We start from the raw sequence: 19,845 nt of genomic DNA, 5'->3' as shown, positions 1-19,845 counted from the left end.
GAAGTGTAGTCCTGAGCTTATTATCTATTGACGTAATTGTTCTTATCTCCACCTCCTTCCCCTAGATTCTCAACCCCATCCTAAGAAAAGTCCTAGAAGTGGGATATGTACCAATCTTGGGGTAAGAGCACCCTCTGGGAGAGCAATCTCAGGGACAATCAAGGGGACCAAGATCTTGATGCTAATTTGCTTTCCCATTCACAGCAGCAAGTGACCTGATTATGGGAACTCAGACATTCATAAGAGTGGAGGAAGAGCTCACTTGGTACGAAGCCCGGGAACACTGTAGGATCTACCACACAGACCTGGCCAACATGGAAAGCCTGAAAGGGCTACGGAGTATGCTGGACTTGTACTCTCTCCTAAAGGACAATCCTGCTTGGATTGGACTCTTCTTTGATGTAGAAACTGGGACACTCAGTTGGTCCAGTGGGCCAATTTTCACTACCCCTTTTTGGTTTATGAATCTATCTGAATTCACAGATGGATTCTGCGCTTTGGTGAAGATGGCACTGCTGAACTTAACTCCAAATGTGAAGGCTGCTCTCTGCTCGACCCATCACGCCTTCATATGCTACTATGGTACGTGGTCATTGTCACACAACTTGGTTTGCTCAGTTCTTCAATTGTTCCTGGTACTTGGGGGTCAGGGAATGAGAGAGAGAAAGAGAAAGGGAGGGAGTTAGAAAATAGGAAGGAAAGCTATTGGATAGAAAAGATCTGCTTCTTCCCTGTGAAGTAGGATGGATAGAACACTGGGCTTTGATTCAGAAAGACCCAAATCCAAATGTGGCCTCAGATAGGATATTCACTGTGGGACCTTTGGCCAAAGTATTTAAGCTCTTTCTGTCTTGGTTTGTTCATCTGTAAAATGGGAATGATAATAACACTCACCTTCCAGATGAGTTCTTAGGATAGGCAGAGAATTTTGTAACACTCTTTACAAAGCTTAAAGCTCTATAGAATATCTATTATTATGATTATTTGGCCACAGTCATAATAATAACAACAATAATAACTGAGATTTATATGGATGCCCAAAAGTCAAAGTGCAGTTTTAAGCTTTGAATAACATTAAGACTTTTGGGACACTGTACAGGTATAGTTCTTACTAATTGGAACCCTATAGCAAACCTTTTAGGTAGGTACTATAGATATTATGATTTTCAGTTTGCAGATGAAAAAAAAAGGGAAGGTAAATAAACTTTCTGAAGATTAAATAGCCAGTGTAACTCTCACTATACTGGCCCCAATTGACTGAAGACCAGATATGTTCCATTTCCATCCCTCCCTCAGTCTTTTCCAGTACCCTTAGACAATTAGATAATGAGTGAGTCTCTTGTTTGTGCCATTGGCTCAAACTCTTGCATACTGTTCTTAATTTTAATGGACCAAACACCTTAGTTCCCTTTAGCCACTTAACAGTCAGATTCCTTTCTACAAGATAATACTTACTTCAAAGGCATACCAAGAAGAAATAGTCATACATTCTACCACCAACCAGTAGGAGCAGCATCTCTCCAATGCCCTCTGCACTTAGTTCCTATATAATATAAATCTCATTAAATTCCAATGCCAAAGTATCCCCTCTGGGTTTGGGTCTGGAGATCCTAGCTTCTTCAGACTTGGGGGTAGAGATAGGGGAAGGGTAGAGTAGAGAGGAGAAAGGGAGGGAGGTGGAGATGGAGAAATCAAAGTCTCAGCCAATGAAGAGGGCTGCTCCCAACTATGGGGTAGTCTAAGAAAGTAAGTGTTCTTTCAAAAGTAGGTCCATAGTATCTCTCATGTGTGTACCTCCATCTTTTGAGATGTGGCCATATACTAATTGTCAGAGAAGTTGAATGGGAACCTAGACCTTACTGATTATAGGCTCATTTGCCTGTCCACTAAGCCATTTGTTCAATAATGTCTGACACTGTGTGACCCCATTTGGACTTTTCTTGGCAAATATACTGTAGTGATTTGCCATTTCCTTATGCCATTCATATTACAAATGGGGAAACTGAGATAAACCGAGATTAAAAGACTTGCACAGCTAGTAAGTGTCTGAGGCCAGAGTTGAACTCAGAAAGATGAGACTTCTTGACTCTGGACTCTCAGTACTAAGTTTACTACAACACCACCTAGCTCTCCCCTTTAAGCCTTGCTGTTCCTTAAAACCCTTGCCCACAGGCTACAAATCCTTGGCCCCCATGCTTTATTTTTCCCACTTGGGAATAATCAGGGTTTGAGATTTAAAAAAATATTGGAATGATTTGTTCTTCCTTTTTCATCTACTTTGAGTAGGGTCCACCCTGATTTTTCCCTCCTTTTTGGGGAGAGTGAAAGAGAAAAGATGAAGAAGAGGATAGAAGAAAAGAAGGAAGTAAAGAATGAAGAGAACAGTGTAGAATCAGAGTAGACAGTAGAAAAGAGGCATCCAGAGTGATTTTTTCAATATTGGGAAATGTAAAAGCAAAATTAAAGGCCCCCCAAAAGAAGGGCTTACTTCATCCAAGGAATGGGGAAATGTTACGGAACTTTGGTTGAGGTCCTCAGTAGCCAGGTGGATGTTAGCAGAGAAAGCAGAGAAGCATTGATAGGTTTATAATACTTCTTGAGGCAAGCAGAGAAGAGATCATCTCAGCCTTAAGTGGTCCATTTATTCTTAAGTATGTCTTTGGTTCAAGTAGACTTTTGATTACAGTCCTCCCTCTGGTGGAGGTCTCTGAAACTCTATCTTTATCATAACCAAATATTTCCCCTTTGAAAGATGCACTCATACTATGGATCCTTGCTAACTCTTTTTAAAGTGCTAAATCTTTTTTAGAGTTAACCTACCAGTCTAATCACTAACTCTGTTCCTCTCTTCACAGATCCTGCCATTGGACACCTCATTACCAGAGAATCTTCTCTTAGTGGCCCTACTATCCCACTCACACCAGGTACAGTCCTTTTCTTCTCCTAGTATGATGGGGTTTGGGTTGGTGACTGTGTCCTCAGAGAAATAGGGCTTTATTTAACAGTATGAAGTTGTTGCTATTGCTGTTTGTCCTTCACTCCTCAGGGAGGAGAGACTATGACATACACATGAGGGAAGGCTGTGCAAGGTCACCTGCCTCACTTTCCCCTCCAGAGCCTTTTGGGTCCAGTGGCCAGATATAGCTCAGGAGACTGGAAATAGCCCTGGATGCAGTGGGAGACCTAAGCCTTTTTAAATTAAATTAAAGCCTTCAAGAGGTCTCCCTTAAGGCCATACCCTTTCAGCAATTGAGGCAAAGAATCTCTTTCACCTAATCTCTCCCCATCCCCCCCCCCAAATCCAAATAACTCAATGAATCTGGGATATCTTGGGAGGAAAAAGCAGAGGGAGTTGGGAAAGGAAGTAAAAGGGGATCTTAGACTGAATATTTTTATTCCTTTTTTCTTTCAAAAAGCTGGGGCAACTTATTTTTTTGTCCTGCACAATTTCTGGTTTTTTGATTTCTTGAAATATAGAATTTTAAAGACAGATTTGTGAAAGCCCATTGGGTTTTAAATGGGCACTTGACTTCAGCTAAAGACCCAAATCCCTCTGCTTTTTCTTGAATGGCCTCTGTGGATCATTATGTAGGTTTTGATAGTTTAGAATGAGTATAAAAAAGAACAACTGTTTTCTATTACTGCCAGAAACTGGGAGGGTTGTCTCCTTGTGATGGCAAACTGAGCCATTTTTTGACTTTACTCTCCCTTAGTCCTCAGTTACTGCATGGGCTGAGTCTCAGACAAACTTAGACCTGGGAAAGACCTTACATTTGAAAGACCAAGGTCATCCATTGCATTCTGGACTTTCTCCAGTTTGCCCTTTGTTTTGACACTAGAATTGGATGACCCCAGAGCAGAGAGTGAGGTGAATGACTGAATTTGCTCAGCTGAGTCCATCTTATCCAATTTACTTGGGCAAGTCAATACTTCACCCTTGTGACATCATGGGTTGTCACTGAGAACAAAGTTGAACAACAAATGCCAGGATAGTCATTCCAATTTGCCATATTCTAGGTTTATATTACATTGGCTTAGACTTCCAGCCAGATGCCCACATGGCATCCCACCCATTTCTCTCCTCCTGTTCACCTTCTTTTCGTATCCTTCTCTATCTCTCTAGCTCTCTGGCTACATAAGTTGGGCATCTAAATAGGTGGACCTGAAAAAATGGCACATCCAAGAAGATTATACACAGTCCTAGAATATTTCCTGATCTCAGATTCTGGAATCATGAAACATTAGAAGCTTAAAAGGGCCTTAGAGATTATCTGATTTTTTATCCCCTCACTTTACAGATAAGGAGGCCCAGGGAAGTGAATTGATATGTCAAATCCTTCTGTAAATTGACACAGTCCTTTTTTCTGATTTTGGCTGGATATTCCCTCCATTTCTGGTCTTTAAAATAGGAGCCTGGCGATATAGTCTTTTCGGTTCCAAACGCTCCATGTATCTGAATTTGGCCAGATTCCACCTAGCACTTAACCATGGAATCTCTTTGGAGGATTCTTTTTCCTCATGAAAGCAACAATGGTTGAAAGCCTGGTCAAGGAAGATAAACCCAAACAAAACTAAGCCATTTTTAAAACTTGTGGGAAATCTTCATTAATACTGTCTGCAGGCTCTGTCTCCTGTGAATTTCATTTTGCTTATACAAAGCTCCCACTATGTGCAGGGCTTTGAGATGACATCATGGACCCTATTCTCAGTGGACAGCAGCTTGCAAGGAGATAGAGCATTAAAGTTTACAAAATACTTACAACAACCCTTAAGTTAGACAATTCAAGTGTTGTTACCCCCACTTTAACAGATGAGGAAACTGAGACTCAGACAGGTGTGGGGATTTGCTTACAGCTAGAGGATGGAAGCCTGGGATTATTATAGTTAGCTATGGGAAAGAATTCAGGGTCTTAGAGCACCAGCAATTATATTAGACCTTGGGGATCACTAGTCTCATTTTACAGAAGAGGAAAATGAGTCCCAGCGTGGTGGAGGAATTTGCTCGTGCTTACGTCTAAGTTAGGGCTTAAATCCAGATCTCTTGATTTCAAGTCTACATTCTTCCCATTTTACCCAGCCTCTGAATAATTAAGGGCAAAGGCATATCCATGGCTAAAATGCAGGCTGGAGGGAACAGTATTAGGCAAAAACCCAGACAAGAGGCTCTGAGAAATTTGAGGAGGGGGAGATCATTTTCACTTGGGGAGGGGATAGGCATCCAAAGGACAGAAATCTGATCTGACGTGAGTGCCTAATCATAGAATCTCTTTGGAGGATTCTTCTACTTTCTGGAAGCAATAATGGTTCAGCTTTCTAGTAAATCCCCAAGTCAAGGAGGATAAACCCAAACAGAACTAAGTCACTTTTTTTAACTTAAGGGGATCATCAGGAATACTGTCTGCAGGCTCTGCCTCCTGCTTATTTCAGTTTGCTTATACAAAGTAAAATTTGTAAATCAAATCCTCCTTTGGGCTATAAATCCAGAGAAAGTGCCAACATGCATTGCTACAGGGAATTTTCTCACTCCAGAATCCCCTATATTAATGAACCATAGGGCTAGAACTATCCCTTCCTGATCTATACTATCTCGAGTATATTCTTAATAAACCTTTTTTACTCTTTATAAATAAAAAAGGAAAGAGTAAACAGCTTGGCAAAACTAACCATCACCAAAAGAGAGACAGGATCTGTGATATCCACTGCATAGTTCTCCATCTCTGAAAGACCCAGAGGCTATATTTTCTCAAGTCTCATCTGGGTCAACCATGATCATAATGGTTATTTTATCACATTGATGTGACTGCAGGTCATGGCAGCTGGGATGTTTGCTCTCAGTCCAGTCACTGAAATCAACAGCTCAAGCAGAGGGCCAGCTTTTCACACTTTCCTCAGTCCAATTTACAGATATCTAGATTCCTCTGGAAGGTCTAGCAATGGTATTCTTCCCCCTCCAAGGGAAGAGCAGGTCATCAGATCTCAGTGTGAAGAATATGACCCAGAGTACTTACGCCCAGGAATGTAGCTGTGTCATCTCTCAAGAGCCACTGACCATGGCTGACCAAGCACGAATACAGGCGACCTTTATGTGTCCTGCCTGAGAGGAGCACAGGGCTCAGAACTACTGGCTCTAACGCTTACCAGTTCTCGCATGTGATGATGGGGAAATTATTTAGTCCATCTCAGCCTCGGTGTGTTCAGAACCCTCCAAGTTCCCTAGGTATTGTCTGTAATTGGGATGGGGGCGAATGTGCATCTCCCAGATCATGCAGAGGCAAGTCAGCTTTCCAGCTGAAAACACAGCTGGGGGCCCTGATTTTTTCTGGTAATATCTCCTAATCTCTGACACCGACCTGATCTGACTCTTAGACTTCCCAGCTGGGGAAGTCAGCCTTCGGAAATAAAAAATTCCCCCTCACTGCCAGGTCTGCCACAGTCAACAGCCTGATAGGGAGGAATTCATGGAAAATAATCAACCTGCCCTTGATGATCCCCAAAGAGGCTTAAAATTAGGACTGACCTCATTTCACTCAGTAACAATTTGGCCCAGATAGGGTTTTTTTTTTTTAAACTTTGGAACCACAGTTTGGTATAGATAGAGCAAGGTTTCTAAGTCTTTTTGTGTGTATGTGTGTGTGTGTGTGTGTGTGTGTGTGTGTGTGTGTGTGTGTGTGTACCAGACCCCTTTGGCAATCTGGTAAAGCCTAGGTACCCTTCTCAGAATTGTTTTTAAATGCAAAAAATAAAATAAAATAAAATAAAACACACAGTGACTCTGGGCAAGTCACAATCCCAATTGCCTCAGCAAAAATAAAATAAAATAAAACATACAGGAATTCAAAGGAAAATAATTATGGTGAAGGACAGTTATCAAAATACTGAAAGTTTTGAGTTCACTGACTCCCTGTAAGCGGTCATCAGATCTTTTGGGGGTTCATGCTAAGTTAAGAACTCCTTTGAAGTGGAAAAAAACACAGAACTTAGACTCTGAGGACTTGGGTTTGATTTTTGGCTCCAACACCAGACTTGGGAGTTGGGAAGTTGACATAGTCTATTTGAGTTTTGGTTTTCTTCAGAATAATTCAGTTCCCCATATTGCCTATGACTCATCTATTCTTCCCTCCTTACCCCAACCAGGTCTAGATGTAGGCCAGGAAGAGTGTCAATGAAAATGGAAAAAATTGATTTTGGAGAAGATCTGATGAGGTTTTCTGGAGGCTTCCCAGGCATGATTAACATGGAGAGCTATGAGTGTGAGGTTGGAAAGAAATGGGCTGCATTTGGAGTCAGAAATCTCTGATTAAGATCCCGACTCTTTACAACCGCGACAAAATAATTTCTTCCCTTTGGGTTCCAATCTCCACTTCTGTTAAATGAGGGAGTTGGATTGGGATCAGGGGTTCTTACTCATGCTACAGACACTGGGAAATCTGGTGAAGTTCATGGACCTCAGTTCAAAATAAATTTTTTATATGCATAAAGTAAAATACTTAGGATTACAAAAGAATGAAGGAAGCAAACATTTATTAAGTGCCTACTATGTGACAAACAATGCTAAATGCTTTATAAATGCTTCATTTGATCTTCACAAAGTAGGTGCTATTATTATTCATATTTTATAGTTGAGGAAACTGAGGCAAGCAGGGTCATACAGCTAGTAAGTGTCTGAAGCTGAATTTAAATTTAAATTTTCTTTAATCCAGGCCCAGCACTCTCTGGATTGCACCACCTAGCTACCTCTAGGGTATCATTATATTGAAATATAATTTTCAAAATATTATGAAAACAAGTATGTAGAACTTCAGTTTAAGAGCTCCTGCTTTAAGATGACTTCTATAGTTCTTTCCATCTCTGATACTGTATACTCTACTGCATTACTGAATGTGATCCATCATCCTAGGTCTCTAGCTACAGATAAAGGCTACAAGCCCAAAGGACTATAAAACCACATGTACCCTCTGATCAAGAAATACCATTACAAGGACTGTAACCCTAAGAGATAAGAAAGAAAAAGGAAAAGGACTTAATATGTATAAAAATATTTATAGCAGTTATTTTTGTGGTGGCAAAAGATTGGAAATGGAAGAAATGCTCATCAATTGGGGAATGCTTGAATAAGTTGCAGTATATGCTTGCATTGGAATATTATTGTGCAACAAGAAATGATGATTAGGATGATTTCAGAGAAACCTGTAAAAATTTACATGAATTGATGCAAAGTGAAATGAGCAGAACCAGGACAAGATTGTATACAATGATAGCAATATTACACAATGAAGAACTCTGAATGACTTAGCTATTTTCAACCATACAATAATCCAAGACATTTCTGAAGGACTTATGGTGAAAAATGGTAGAAATAATAAACATCTTTTATTTTATTCATTTTAAAAGCTTTTTCTTTTTTTAAAAAAGCTTTTTATTTTCAAAATATATGTATAGATAATTTTCAACATTCACCCATGTTTTTCTCCTCCCTCCTTCCTCTACTCCCTCCCCAAGATGTCAAGTAATCCAATATATGTACAAAAATACATGTGCAATTCTTCTACACATATTTCCACAATTATCATGTTGGAAAAGTCAAATCAAAAAGGAAAAAAAAAATGAGAAAGAAAACAAAAAGCAAGTAAACAACAACAACAAAAAGTGAAGATACTATGTCGTGATCACACTTAGTCCCCACAGTCCTCTCCCTGGTGGAATCTTAATGCAGATTTTCTTTCTTTTTCTTGGATTTTTTTTTTTTTTGTCAGAATTTTCTTTCACAACATGACTATTATGGAAATATTTTGCGTGACTACACATGAATAACTCCTATCAAATTGCTTCTCCTCTCAATGGAGGATGAGGGAAGAGATGATAGAGAATTTGATCTCAAAGATTTAAAAAAAAAACTAGTGTGAAAAATGGGTTTTACATATAATTGTGGGAATATAAAATAATAAAATTTTAAATTTTAAAAAGAAAGGTTTCGGAGTTCTTTTCAAGTTCTGAACCTAGGATCCTGTGTTATGAGCAATCCATGATCCTACCAGGATTTTTCCCCACCAGGGCACAGCACAAAAAATGTTCAGCCTCCGCAGGGGAAAAGAATTAGGAGAGATTCTGGAGCCTATGGAGCTTCCTGGATTGATAGCATTTTCAGGGATGACGGCCCAGGAGAGGAGACACAGAGTAGCAGGAAGGGTGGGACCAATGACCTATGTGCTCTTCTCTCCCCAGCTGAGGTACGGATTGGTGAGAAGATCTTTACGAGGATTACCACGGAAGAGAAGACCTGGTCTGCAGCCTTGCAATACTGCCAGACACACTATACAAGCCTGGCGGATCTGCAGAGTGTCACTGAGGGGACACCCCTGAACCGTGTCAGCAGTGAAATAGGAGCATGGATTGGTCTCTACTTTGATGGGAATAGCCAGTCTTTGAGGTGGTCCAGTAATTTTGGTTCCAGCATTCCTTCCTGGCTCTCAGTGCCCATGTTTGGGGAAGGACAATGTGCCACCCTGAGACGCTTTGTAAACTATTTCCCCCGAGTTTCTTCTGCGTTTTGCAGTGAACTGAAACCCTTTATCTGCGTTTATGGTAAGTGTCAATCAGCTCTTTAGCCCCTCATTTCTTAAAGTTAGAACCGGAATGTTTGTTACTGTTCATTTTTCTTTTTTTTTTTATTATTATAACTTTTTTTTGACAGTACATATGCATGGGTAATTTCTTTTTACAACATTATCCCTTGCACTCATTTCTATTCTGAATTTTCCCTCCTTCCCTCCACTCCCTCTCCTAGATGGCAGGCATTCCCATACATGTTAAATGTGTTATAGTATACCTAGATACAATATATGTGTGTAGAACTGAATTTCTTGTTGCACAGGAAGAATTGGATTCAGAAGGTAAAAATAACCTGGGGAGAAAAACAAAAATGCAACTGTTTTTTTTTTTTAACTGTTCCTATTTTCAATTACTGAGCGTGATTATCCTTTCCTCTCCTCCAATGAAAAAAGCAAAAAAGTTTAACTCCATCACAAATATGCATTAGCTGTGTCTAAAAATGTATTTGTTTCATTCTGCATCCTGAGTTCAACTTGTCGGTCAGGGGCTGGGTAGTATCCTTCATCATTGGATCAATGGAGCAATTGGTCAAATTTCTTGAGTCTTTATAAATTGTCTTTTACAATGCTATTGTTTCTGTAGACATTGTTTTCCTGCTTTTGCTTGCTTTTCTCTGCATCAGTTCATGTAAATCTTCCCAAGTTTCTTGAAGCTATCTTATAATTTCCTATAGCACAGTAATATTCCACTGCATTCATACATCCCAATTTGTTTAGCCACCTCCCAGTTGATGCATACAACTAGAAAGAGGGGATTGGAGCAGATCCAAGGAATAACGTCCTCATGCGAGGGTTTTCAGAGTGAGAAGAGGAAGGTCTGTTTCCATCTCTTTGAAAGCCGACCAAGGGGGCATCTCTTCTCCCCAGCTCCCAATCTCATTCAACAAAAACCGGAAAGCTAGTGCTGAGGCATTGGGAGAGCCTGCCTGATTTAACCCCGCTTGCATATAATCAGGGTCTGAAAGGAGATGGGGGTCAAGGTGCTACAGTAAGTGCTTGTTGGCATATTGACAGGCTGATAGTGGTTTGAAATGCCTTCCCCATTCTGCCAATTGTCTCTCCCCTATTTCAGTTAGTCTGGCTTGCCTGTCCCATTGGTGACAGTTGGTCAATAAACATTTGTCAATTGTTAATTGCAAGGGGTGGATAGACTTAGTCTCTGCTCTAATAAATCACAACAGTCTCAAGGAAGGAGCAGTAATCTTGGTTAGTTTTATTCTGCCTCTCCTAGACTATAAGTTTCATTAGAATGAGGATGGGTCATATTTAACTTGCATTTAAGAACATTGCTTTGTGGGGCAGCTAGGTGGCACAGTGGATAGAGTACCAGCCCTCAAGTCAGCAGGACCTGAGTTCAAATCTGGTCCTAAGCTGTGTGACCCTGGTCAAGTCACTTAATCCCAATTGCCTCAGGGAAAAAAAAGAACATTGCTTTGCAAAAGTAGACACTTTATAAATATAGACATTATAAATACATATGTGGCATACATAATATAATTATGTGTAATAATTATAATTACATATATTATAATACATATATATTATATACTCTATCTACTATCTACCGAATGAATGGATGAATAAGAACTGCATACAAGTTACTAGGCTCCAAGATAGACTTTGATCAATGCCATAGAAGAAATGCAAAGTATTCTGGGAATTCAAATGAGAAAGATTGCTTCTGAAAACTTCATGGACAGGGTACCATTATAGCTGAACCTTAAAGGATTAATAAGTCTTTGCCAAATAGAGATAAAGAGAAGGGTAATCTTTTATTCGTCACTGGATAAAGTGCTAAGACTTGAATCAGAAAGACAAATTCCAAAGTGGTCTCAGACAGCTGTGTGACCCCTGGCAAGTCAGTAACCTTAGTTTGCTTCATCTGTAAAATGGGGATAAAAACAACACCTCCCTTGTAGAATTGTTGTGAGGATTGAACGAGATAATAATTGTAAGATACTAAGCGTAATGCCATACTGTTACCTTTTATTATTATTATTTATTCATTCATTTGCTCATTCATTTACTCACTTATAAATTACCAATGATATGCATCTGCAGCAATAATTCTTCAAACCAATGAAATGATAAAGCTTCTTTCTCCCTACAAACAAACAAACAAAACCCCTCCCCAACCCCTTTTAAATCCAGACACTTGCCAGTTTTTACAAGAGGTGTTGGGGGTTATACAGATTTTTTAAATGGCTCAGTCCCTGCCCTCAGGAAGCTTATGTTGTGATAGTGCATGGAGTGCGCTGTGACAGTGAAGGAGTACCCACAAACTTTGTTAAGTCCAAGTCAGGCTAGGAGAGCTAGACTAAGAAGCGGGGAATTGGCTGTTTGTGGGTCTCCTTGGAACATTCTTTATCTAAGCTCCAATGGCCTTTGTGTCTCTGGAGGGTCCAGTGTCTCATATATAAGCAGCAGATAAATGAAGACCTCCAATTGTAAGCTTGGTCATCTCTAACTCTCCGTTCTTTTCATTGTAGGTCCTCCGGGCAGTTTCGAAGTCCATACAGAAAGTCCTCTGGGCTCTTCCAGTCTCTCCCCACGAAGCCACAAACTCTCTGTTCTTGGGTCAGGTAGAAACTCTTTCTCCCTTCCCTTTGGGCCCCTCCTGTGTCCTCAGAAGAACTTCCCTGGAATCCAAGGAAGGAGTGAGGCCGGGACTGATGGGATTAGCCACTAAATTGGGGACTGCAGACATGGAGTTATATGTATAAGAATGCTAGAATAGGGGTTACTAACCTTTCTCTCCACCACTGTATCTCTGGGCTTTCAATGGAGCTCTCTATCACATTTATTCAAAACGGAGGGAAATAAATGACATAGTTTGCCATGCACAGTCACATAAGAAATAGTATTAAATAGTCAATCTTTTTTTTTTTTTTTTTTTTTTTTTGCCTAGAAAACACTTATAAAATTTATGTTGCCTCTGAGTTCTGGAAGAGCTTTTCTTTTCTTTTCTTTTTTTTTTAATTAAAGTTTTTTATTTTCAAAACACATGCATGGATAATTTTTCAATTGTCTTGTTATTGTTGTCTGATTGGAAATTGGGAGGATAGAGAGTCAAGAATCAGAAAGAATTCCCAGATTTCATTTCTGTGACTCTGGAGGAAGGATGGCACCATTTAACACACATAGAGAGAGATCAGAATGAAGTTAGATGCTAAGTTTTCCTTTGGACACATTGAATTTGCAAGATAGACAAAATGGCAGTGTCCGGTCGGCAGACAGTTGGAGCAGTGTGACCAAAGCTGAAATGTAAGATTTTCTTGGACATGACTGGGGAAGCAAGAGATGATGCTCATGCCCACTACCTTGTAGCCTTCTATAAGGTACCAGGACATGTGGATATTTCATTGCTAATATGGGTTCATAATTAAGATATTCAAAGTCCCTTTTAACTTTTTAAAGTATCTTTGCACCCATATTCTTTGGGGAGAAATTTTTTTGGGGTGGTGGTAGTAGTCAGATATGGGATATACTTTGTGTTCATTTTATCTATATCTAGTATTTTCTAATCTGTTATATATCCCTCTAGTCCAATGTAAGTTCTCTTAGATTCATAATTCTTTTGTTTTTGCCCCAATACGGGGCTCTTCATAAATGCTTACAGAATCCTTTTGTTGTAAAGATCAACTGATAAGATATACATTTATCTGACTCTTAGCAAGGGGATAGGGTTTGGATCTGTGATTTCATTAGTAGAAAGAACTCCTCCGGTGGAAACTCCTTTCACTGATGAAGCTCAGACACTCATCTGTGGTCTTGGGGGACTTGCCAGAATGGCACAGTCACATGCCGGAGCAGGGACTTCAACTGATTTTGAGGTTGTTCTCTACCCACTTACACAGTGCTGCTACTCTTGTCTCTGTTATCATGTTATCTTCATGACAACCTTGTGAGGTCCCTGGGGCAAATATTAGCCCCTCATTTCAGAGATACACAGATTATAGAGAGAAGTTGGTCAAGGTCGTAGATAATTAATGGTAGGTGTGGAAGCAGAACTTAGTCCAAGGATGACAATGGCAAGTGATGGGCTAGGGAATCAGTGTTGTGACCAAGATCCCTGGGTCTTCCAAAATGCTCCCGTTTCTTTCTCCTTTAGTCTTTTTATGTTCTTCTCTTCTGTATTCCCTACAGTCTGCTACACTGGCCTATTTGCAGTTCCTTGTATAACAGTCTATCTCTTTTTAGTTTGTCTTAGTACTGGCTATCTCCTCCCCTTCTCCAGTCTGAAACACTCTCCTTACCTTAGCTGAACCTAAATTCAAGCTCTCTTTCATGTTGTAATGACTCTCACTAGAATGGGTTCTTAAAATTATTTATTTTAAAAAATATTTCTCTATTATATTTTGAAAATTTTAATAGTAATTTTAAAAAATTGAGTTTCAAATTTTCTGCCTCCCCCCTCCTTCTATTCCTGGACTTCCCAAGAGTTAGAGCTGTCTAAAGTTGGGATAGGGGAGGTGAAAGGCACCCAGGACCAGAGTACTTCAAAGAGGTAGAGGCCGAATACTCTCTTGCCAGGGACTCTTATAGAGGGAGTCATGTTTGGATAAGCATTGGACTAGACCATCCATAGTGTTTTCCAAGTGGTAGTTTGTAGGATTTATCTTTGCCTGGTGCTTTCTGGCACAGGTAGGATGCTACCAGAAAGGGTTAGGGCTTAAAAAGAGATGGAACACTGTCTGAATTGCCACATCCAAGGCTCTTTTTATTCTTTCAGGAAATAGCACCACCTCCAACTATACAACTATAACAGGTTGGGAATTGTCTACATCCAAGCCTCTTTTTACTCCTTCAGGAAATAGCACCACCTCCAACTATACAACTATAACAGGTCGGGAATTGTCTACATCCAAGCCTCTTTTTACTCCTTCAGGAAATAGCATCACCTCCAACTATACAACTACAACAGGTCGGGAATTGTCTACATCCAAGCCTCTTTTTACTCCTTCAGGAAATAGCATCACCTCCAACTATACAACTACAACAGGTCGGGAATTGTCTACATCCAAGGCTCTTTTTACTCCTTCAGGAAATAGCATCACCTCCAACTATACAACTACAACAGGTCGGGAATTGTCTACATCCAAGGCTCTTTTTACTCCTTCAGGAAATAGCATCACCTCCAACTATACAACTACAACAGGTCGGGAATTGTCTACAACCACAGCTGCCCGTCCTGAGCTCCCAGGCAGCCCCTCGGGACCCAAAGCAGTCACATCCCAGGCTTCTGGCTCAGGGATCAGCCCCATCACCACAGGAATGCCTGTCCCCAGTCTGGCCATCACAGCAAGACCAACCACAAGGCTTGGACCCTCACAGAGCCAGCCAGAGCCTGCACCAGGTATCTACCCCCTGGCCTTCTGGTCCAAGGCCCAGCTCTAATCAGAGAGATCTGGGTCATGATCTTCTCTTCTGATTGTTTCTGTTGTAGGAAGTAGCTCTGTCTTTGGAGAGACAGTAGGTGGGACCAGCCAGGGCTTGCTGGCCAGCTCTGACTTTCCAAGGATCTCTCTGTTCCTAAGAGAAGGTAATCCCCCCTCCAAGTGATCTCTCTGTGGCTTTTTTATTCTCTTGTTTTGTTGGGTCCCAATGTAGGGGCTTCTGGGCAGAAGACTATACCTGTTGGTCAGTAGGCAAATGGACCAGGGTGCACTGGGCAGGAGAAAGTTTGGCACAGCACCAAACCAGCATACAGAACTCCCCATTCATCCTCCAAGCTCTAGTTCTGGCTAAAAGGAAACGCAGCAGCCACTATGCTGTGAGGTCCCCTCCTCATCCTCACTGACCAGTCTGAGAAGACATCCCTAATATTAATTACCTTTGTCTCCATGGCCTTGGGCCCCAAATAAAGTTAATCTAAAGTGATTAGGGGCAGTGAGCACTAGCTGGGAGGGAAGTCTCTGAGAGGTGGAACCAGGTACAGAGAAAACTTGCCAATTTTTCCTTAAGCTAGCTCCCCTAGATGGCACAGACATACAGCCTGTCGTGATGGTGATGTGTGTGTGCACACATATAACTAAGGGGTTGGGACGTGTCTGACTCCAGTAACATCAGGCTTCAGGAGCTGCTGGGACTAGCAGCTTCTACCTCTCCAAAGCCTCCAAGAGAATACAAGCTCTTCCAAGGGCAGGAAATGATTAGATGCCTAATAAACACCTGGTGAATTGACTGGATTTGGCCCCAGAGGCCAGAACTAGGGGTGATGGGTGGAAATTGCAGAGGGGACAGATTGAGGCTAGGTAGAAGGCAAAGATTCCTAACAGTTATTGAAAAGTGGGATGGGCTGCTTTAGGAGGTAGAGAGTTCCCCATCACTGGAGTGCATCACCTGCAGAGGGATTTCTATTTGGTTAAGAGCTGGACTAGTCTCATTGGCCTGGAAAAACTCAGAGTTTAAATATTAAAATATTTTTGGATTAAAATATAATTGGAAAATGTTTAAGAAAACAAGAGAAAAAATGCAGCATAAATAATGTTAATTTGTAGTTTTCTAAGTCATCAACGGAACATGATTCCATTTGAAACAGCAGATGAGTCCTGAGATTGCTTCCAGCTTTCGGGTCTGGAATCCACCTTCACTTGGAGGTATAAGGGGGAGGGGTTAGGGCTGAACCACCACATCCTTTTTGTCCTTCAGGAAACAGCACCACCTCAGACTGTACAACCACAACAACCACAGGGGCCAGTCCTGAGCCCCCACGCAGCCCCTCGGGGCCCAAAGCAGTCACATCCCAGGCTTCTGGCCCAGAGACCAGCCTCATCACCCCAGGAACGCCTGGCCCCGCTCTGACCAGCACAGCAAGACCAACCCCAAGGCTTGGGCCCTCACAGAGCCAGCCGGAGCCTGCACCAGGTACCCACCCTGCTCCCCGGCTTTCTCAGGCCCGCCAGCTCTGACCGGAGAGGTCCGACTCCTGGCCATGTCTTCTGCTGGGTGATTCCTGCTGCAGGAAGCACTTGTGTCGCCCAGCAGCTGCTCACTGGTCCCAGCCAGGGCTTGCTGGCCCGTCTGACCCTCTGTGTATATGCATTGATATATGTGGCCCTTGTGACAAAGGTGTGTTTTTTAGAAAACAGGTGAGAAAGAGACAGTGTAGGCTGAGGGGTAGAGTTCTAGATGTGGGAATCAATTCTGTAATGCACTTTGCAAACTTTAAAGTGGTAACGCTAGCTATCATTATTATTGTTATTAATCAATAATCATATTATTAATTATATTACCACTCATATAATAATAATTGTTACTGTCAGGACAGAGGAGGGAACCAGGTATAATGATGAGATAGACACTTGATAAATAATAATAATCACCAGTGTCTATATAGAAATTTAAGGTTTTTAAAGAGCACACACACATTTATATATATATATATATATATATATATATATATATATAATATGTATATATATATATATATATATACACACATACACACACACACACACACACACACACACACACACACACACATATATAAAGATATTTCATTTAGGGCTGTTATTGTCCCAATTTACAGATGAGGTAAATGGAAGTCAGGTAACTTCTTCAGAGTCACTCAGCTAATAGGTGTGGATCCAAAATCCAAGCTGTCCTGGCACCAGGCCCATGGTTCTAACCATGATACCATCTGGCTGCCTATTGGATAGTAAGACTTATCAGAGGAGGGTGGGAAACAGTCACAAAAGAGGCACACCTTTTTCTCCATTTCCTTCCAAAGCCTTCTTGTTCAGCCTGGGGAAGGTCAGTCTTGCCTCCTGCTCGGCACCTGGCAGCATGCTGCCCCTTGAGTCACTTTGTGTGGCCAAGCCCAGGCCCCACTGAGGAGAATGGGGTCCTGTAGGCAGAAAGGCTCATTTGTACCAATTTCTCTTGGGAACAGAGCAAAGCTTTGGGATCCTGAAGGCTGATTTCAACTCTCGAGCTGTCCTGGAATCTGAAGATAGAAAAGAAGAGTTTTTGAGAGAGGTGAGCTCCCACCTTCCCCTTCCCCTCATCGGCCATGGCCATCTCCAGGCTTCTGATTAATTTTATAAGTCGGGGATGTCCAGACCCAGCTTTGCAGATGATGGTCCTGGGGACGAGTCATCAAACAGGATTGTATTGAGTCTTCTCCCCAAAATTGCTGTGCTGCCTCTGCAACAGAGCAGTTGTAAGATAACTTCATGAGAACTTGAACATCCTCTAATTGTAAGGTTTCCAGTGCTTGCTGGCCTAAAATGTAGGAGCTCAAGAGTGGGAAAAGAAGTGGAGAAGCAAAACCAGGGTTGATTTTAATTTGCTGTGAATCCATCTTTTCCAGCTCATTTCGGAGTTGGACAGGACCTTAGTTTATAGATCAAAGACTTGGAGCTACAAGAAGTCTTAATAATCATTTAGTTCATTCCCTTATTTCATAGATGAGGAAACTGAGGTTCAAAGGAAATCATGATTAATAATGGTAGCTTTTCTTGTAGCTCTGTGTAATTTAGACAATGATAGAAGCTAGTTCAGTTTGGTCTAACCTAATATTCCTCACCATGAGGGACTGGTGAGAAAAGTGTCTTTTTTTTATTTTTATTTTTTTGGGGGAGGAAGAACAGCTGGCTCTATATGAGTTTCTCTGCTTTTCGAGATAAAGTGAAATATGCAATCTATACACAAAATTATATGCAAATGTGCACTTTTACAGAAAGCCAGAAGTAATATGACTGAAGTATTGAGTGTAGAATTATGAATATAGCATCAGCAGATGATAGAAAATAGGATCTTTAAATGAGTTTCCTCTGGAATATGGCCAGTCTACCCACATGTAGAATTTCAATATAGAACTGATGGAGGAGGAAGTAAATTGTCATAATTTATCTTAAAGGTATTTTGAATTCTCTTAAATCCCTTAAATCAAAAAGGACTATTTGGTTTGGCCCTGAGATCACTGGAAGCCTGTTTTATCTGAGGCCCTGGAGGCTGTTTTATCTGAGTTCTCCCTTCTTCAAATAGCACTCTGTTTGTCGTGGGTATCCCTTATAGCTGGATGGCTTGGCAGGCATGGATCCCTTCCTGGGTTTCTGCTGCCAGAGATGAAACCTAATTTTCAACACCTGTTTCGGAGGAAAGGGCAGCAGAATTAAAATCAGAAGGTGTGGTTGTAGATCTGGCTGTGCCAGTTATGGGTTTTGTGAACTTGGGCAAATTATAGACAAGGATCTGAGTGGGAAGGGACCTGAGAAATCATCTGGCCCAACCTTGAAGTTTTACAGATGGGGTAACTGAGGCTCAGAGAGACGAAGATGGCATAGGGAGTACTTTAGATCCAGGGCCTGTGACATCAGCTCCAGGTGATGTCTTCTATAGTGCTTTTAGTAGACAAGTCATTCGTAACATTTTGTAGACTACTATACAACATCTAACAATGCATACCCCACCATGAGTTTTTCTCTTACTCTCTGGGATGTTATATATTTTTTCTAGATTTGGATGATGTGCCAAAGGGTTAATTAGGATAATTAATCCATGAATATTCAAAAGGTTGATATATCAATCCCTTTTTTTTGAAATTGTTTCAGATACAAGAAGTCGTAAAGATTATTTTAGGTCATGAGCAATTCAGATTGAAATGGATCAGCTTTGAAGAGAACCAAAACTAGCTCAAGCCTCCTAATTTGGGGCTGCCTTCCAAATATCTTCTCCTACTTAAATGCCTTCTAAATTTATCCAGCTCCCTTCCCTTTAGAAGAATCCTTGATCTACAGATATCGGAAACCTGAACAGTAGTGCTGGACTCTGTAGAAGAGAGCAAGAAAATTGGGGAATATGGGAAAGAATTTTAACTTTTATCCCATCTCTTACCCTCGTAGCTGGGTGACCATAGGTAAATTACATTTTTAAGCCTAGAAAGGTCTCTAAAACACATCTGCTAAGTTACAAAGATGCCATATGTGTTGGTGGAAGGAGGTCCCACACCAGTGAAATTATAATTGATGTATTGCTGTATTTAACCTTGAACAAAGGATGAATATGAGGGATGCCAGCTTTTCCTTTTCCATACAGCTTGCACGTTGAGAGGGAACAGTAATGATAAGGATCCTAGAAATCAATGGACCCCACACTTTGATTTATGAGTTTATGATTTCCAAATGCACTAGGTTCACCCTGGAAATAAAATTTTCTAAGTTCATCAGTTACAAATTTTCTAACAGAATGTAGCATAAATTCTTTAGGAAAAGAATCTCTTGCAGTGAGATTC

General features: G+C 41.0%; 1 protein-coding gene across 1 annotated transcript; it reads left to right on the top strand.

Moving 5' to 3' along the window:
• The first annotated feature begins 76 nt into the window (after positions 1–76).
• CLEC20A (C-type lectin domain containing 20A) lies at positions 77–19,736 on the top strand. The gene is made up of 9 exons (XM_074308464.1): positions 77–582; positions 2,856–2,924; positions 9,223–9,582; positions 12,098–12,190; positions 14,341–14,964; positions 15,055–15,150; positions 16,260–16,475; positions 17,503–17,588; positions 19,166–19,736. Exons 1-9 carry the CDS (start codon positions 222–224, stop codon positions 19,244–19,246), a joined length of 1,986 nt encoding a protein of 661 aa, XP_074164565.1. The 5' UTR covers positions 77–221; the 3' UTR covers positions 19,247–19,736.
• Positions 19,737–19,845: the final 109 nt, after the last annotated feature.

This window comes from Sminthopsis crassicaudata, chromosome 4 (assembly GCF_048593235.1).
Source record: "Sminthopsis crassicaudata isolate SCR6 chromosome 4, ASM4859323v1, whole genome shotgun sequence".
NCBI lineage: Eukaryota > Metazoa > Chordata > Mammalia > Dasyuromorphia > Dasyuridae > Sminthopsis > Sminthopsis crassicaudata.
Note: the sequence above shows the minus strand (reverse complement) of the source record. Positions and strands in the feature narration are given on the sequence as shown.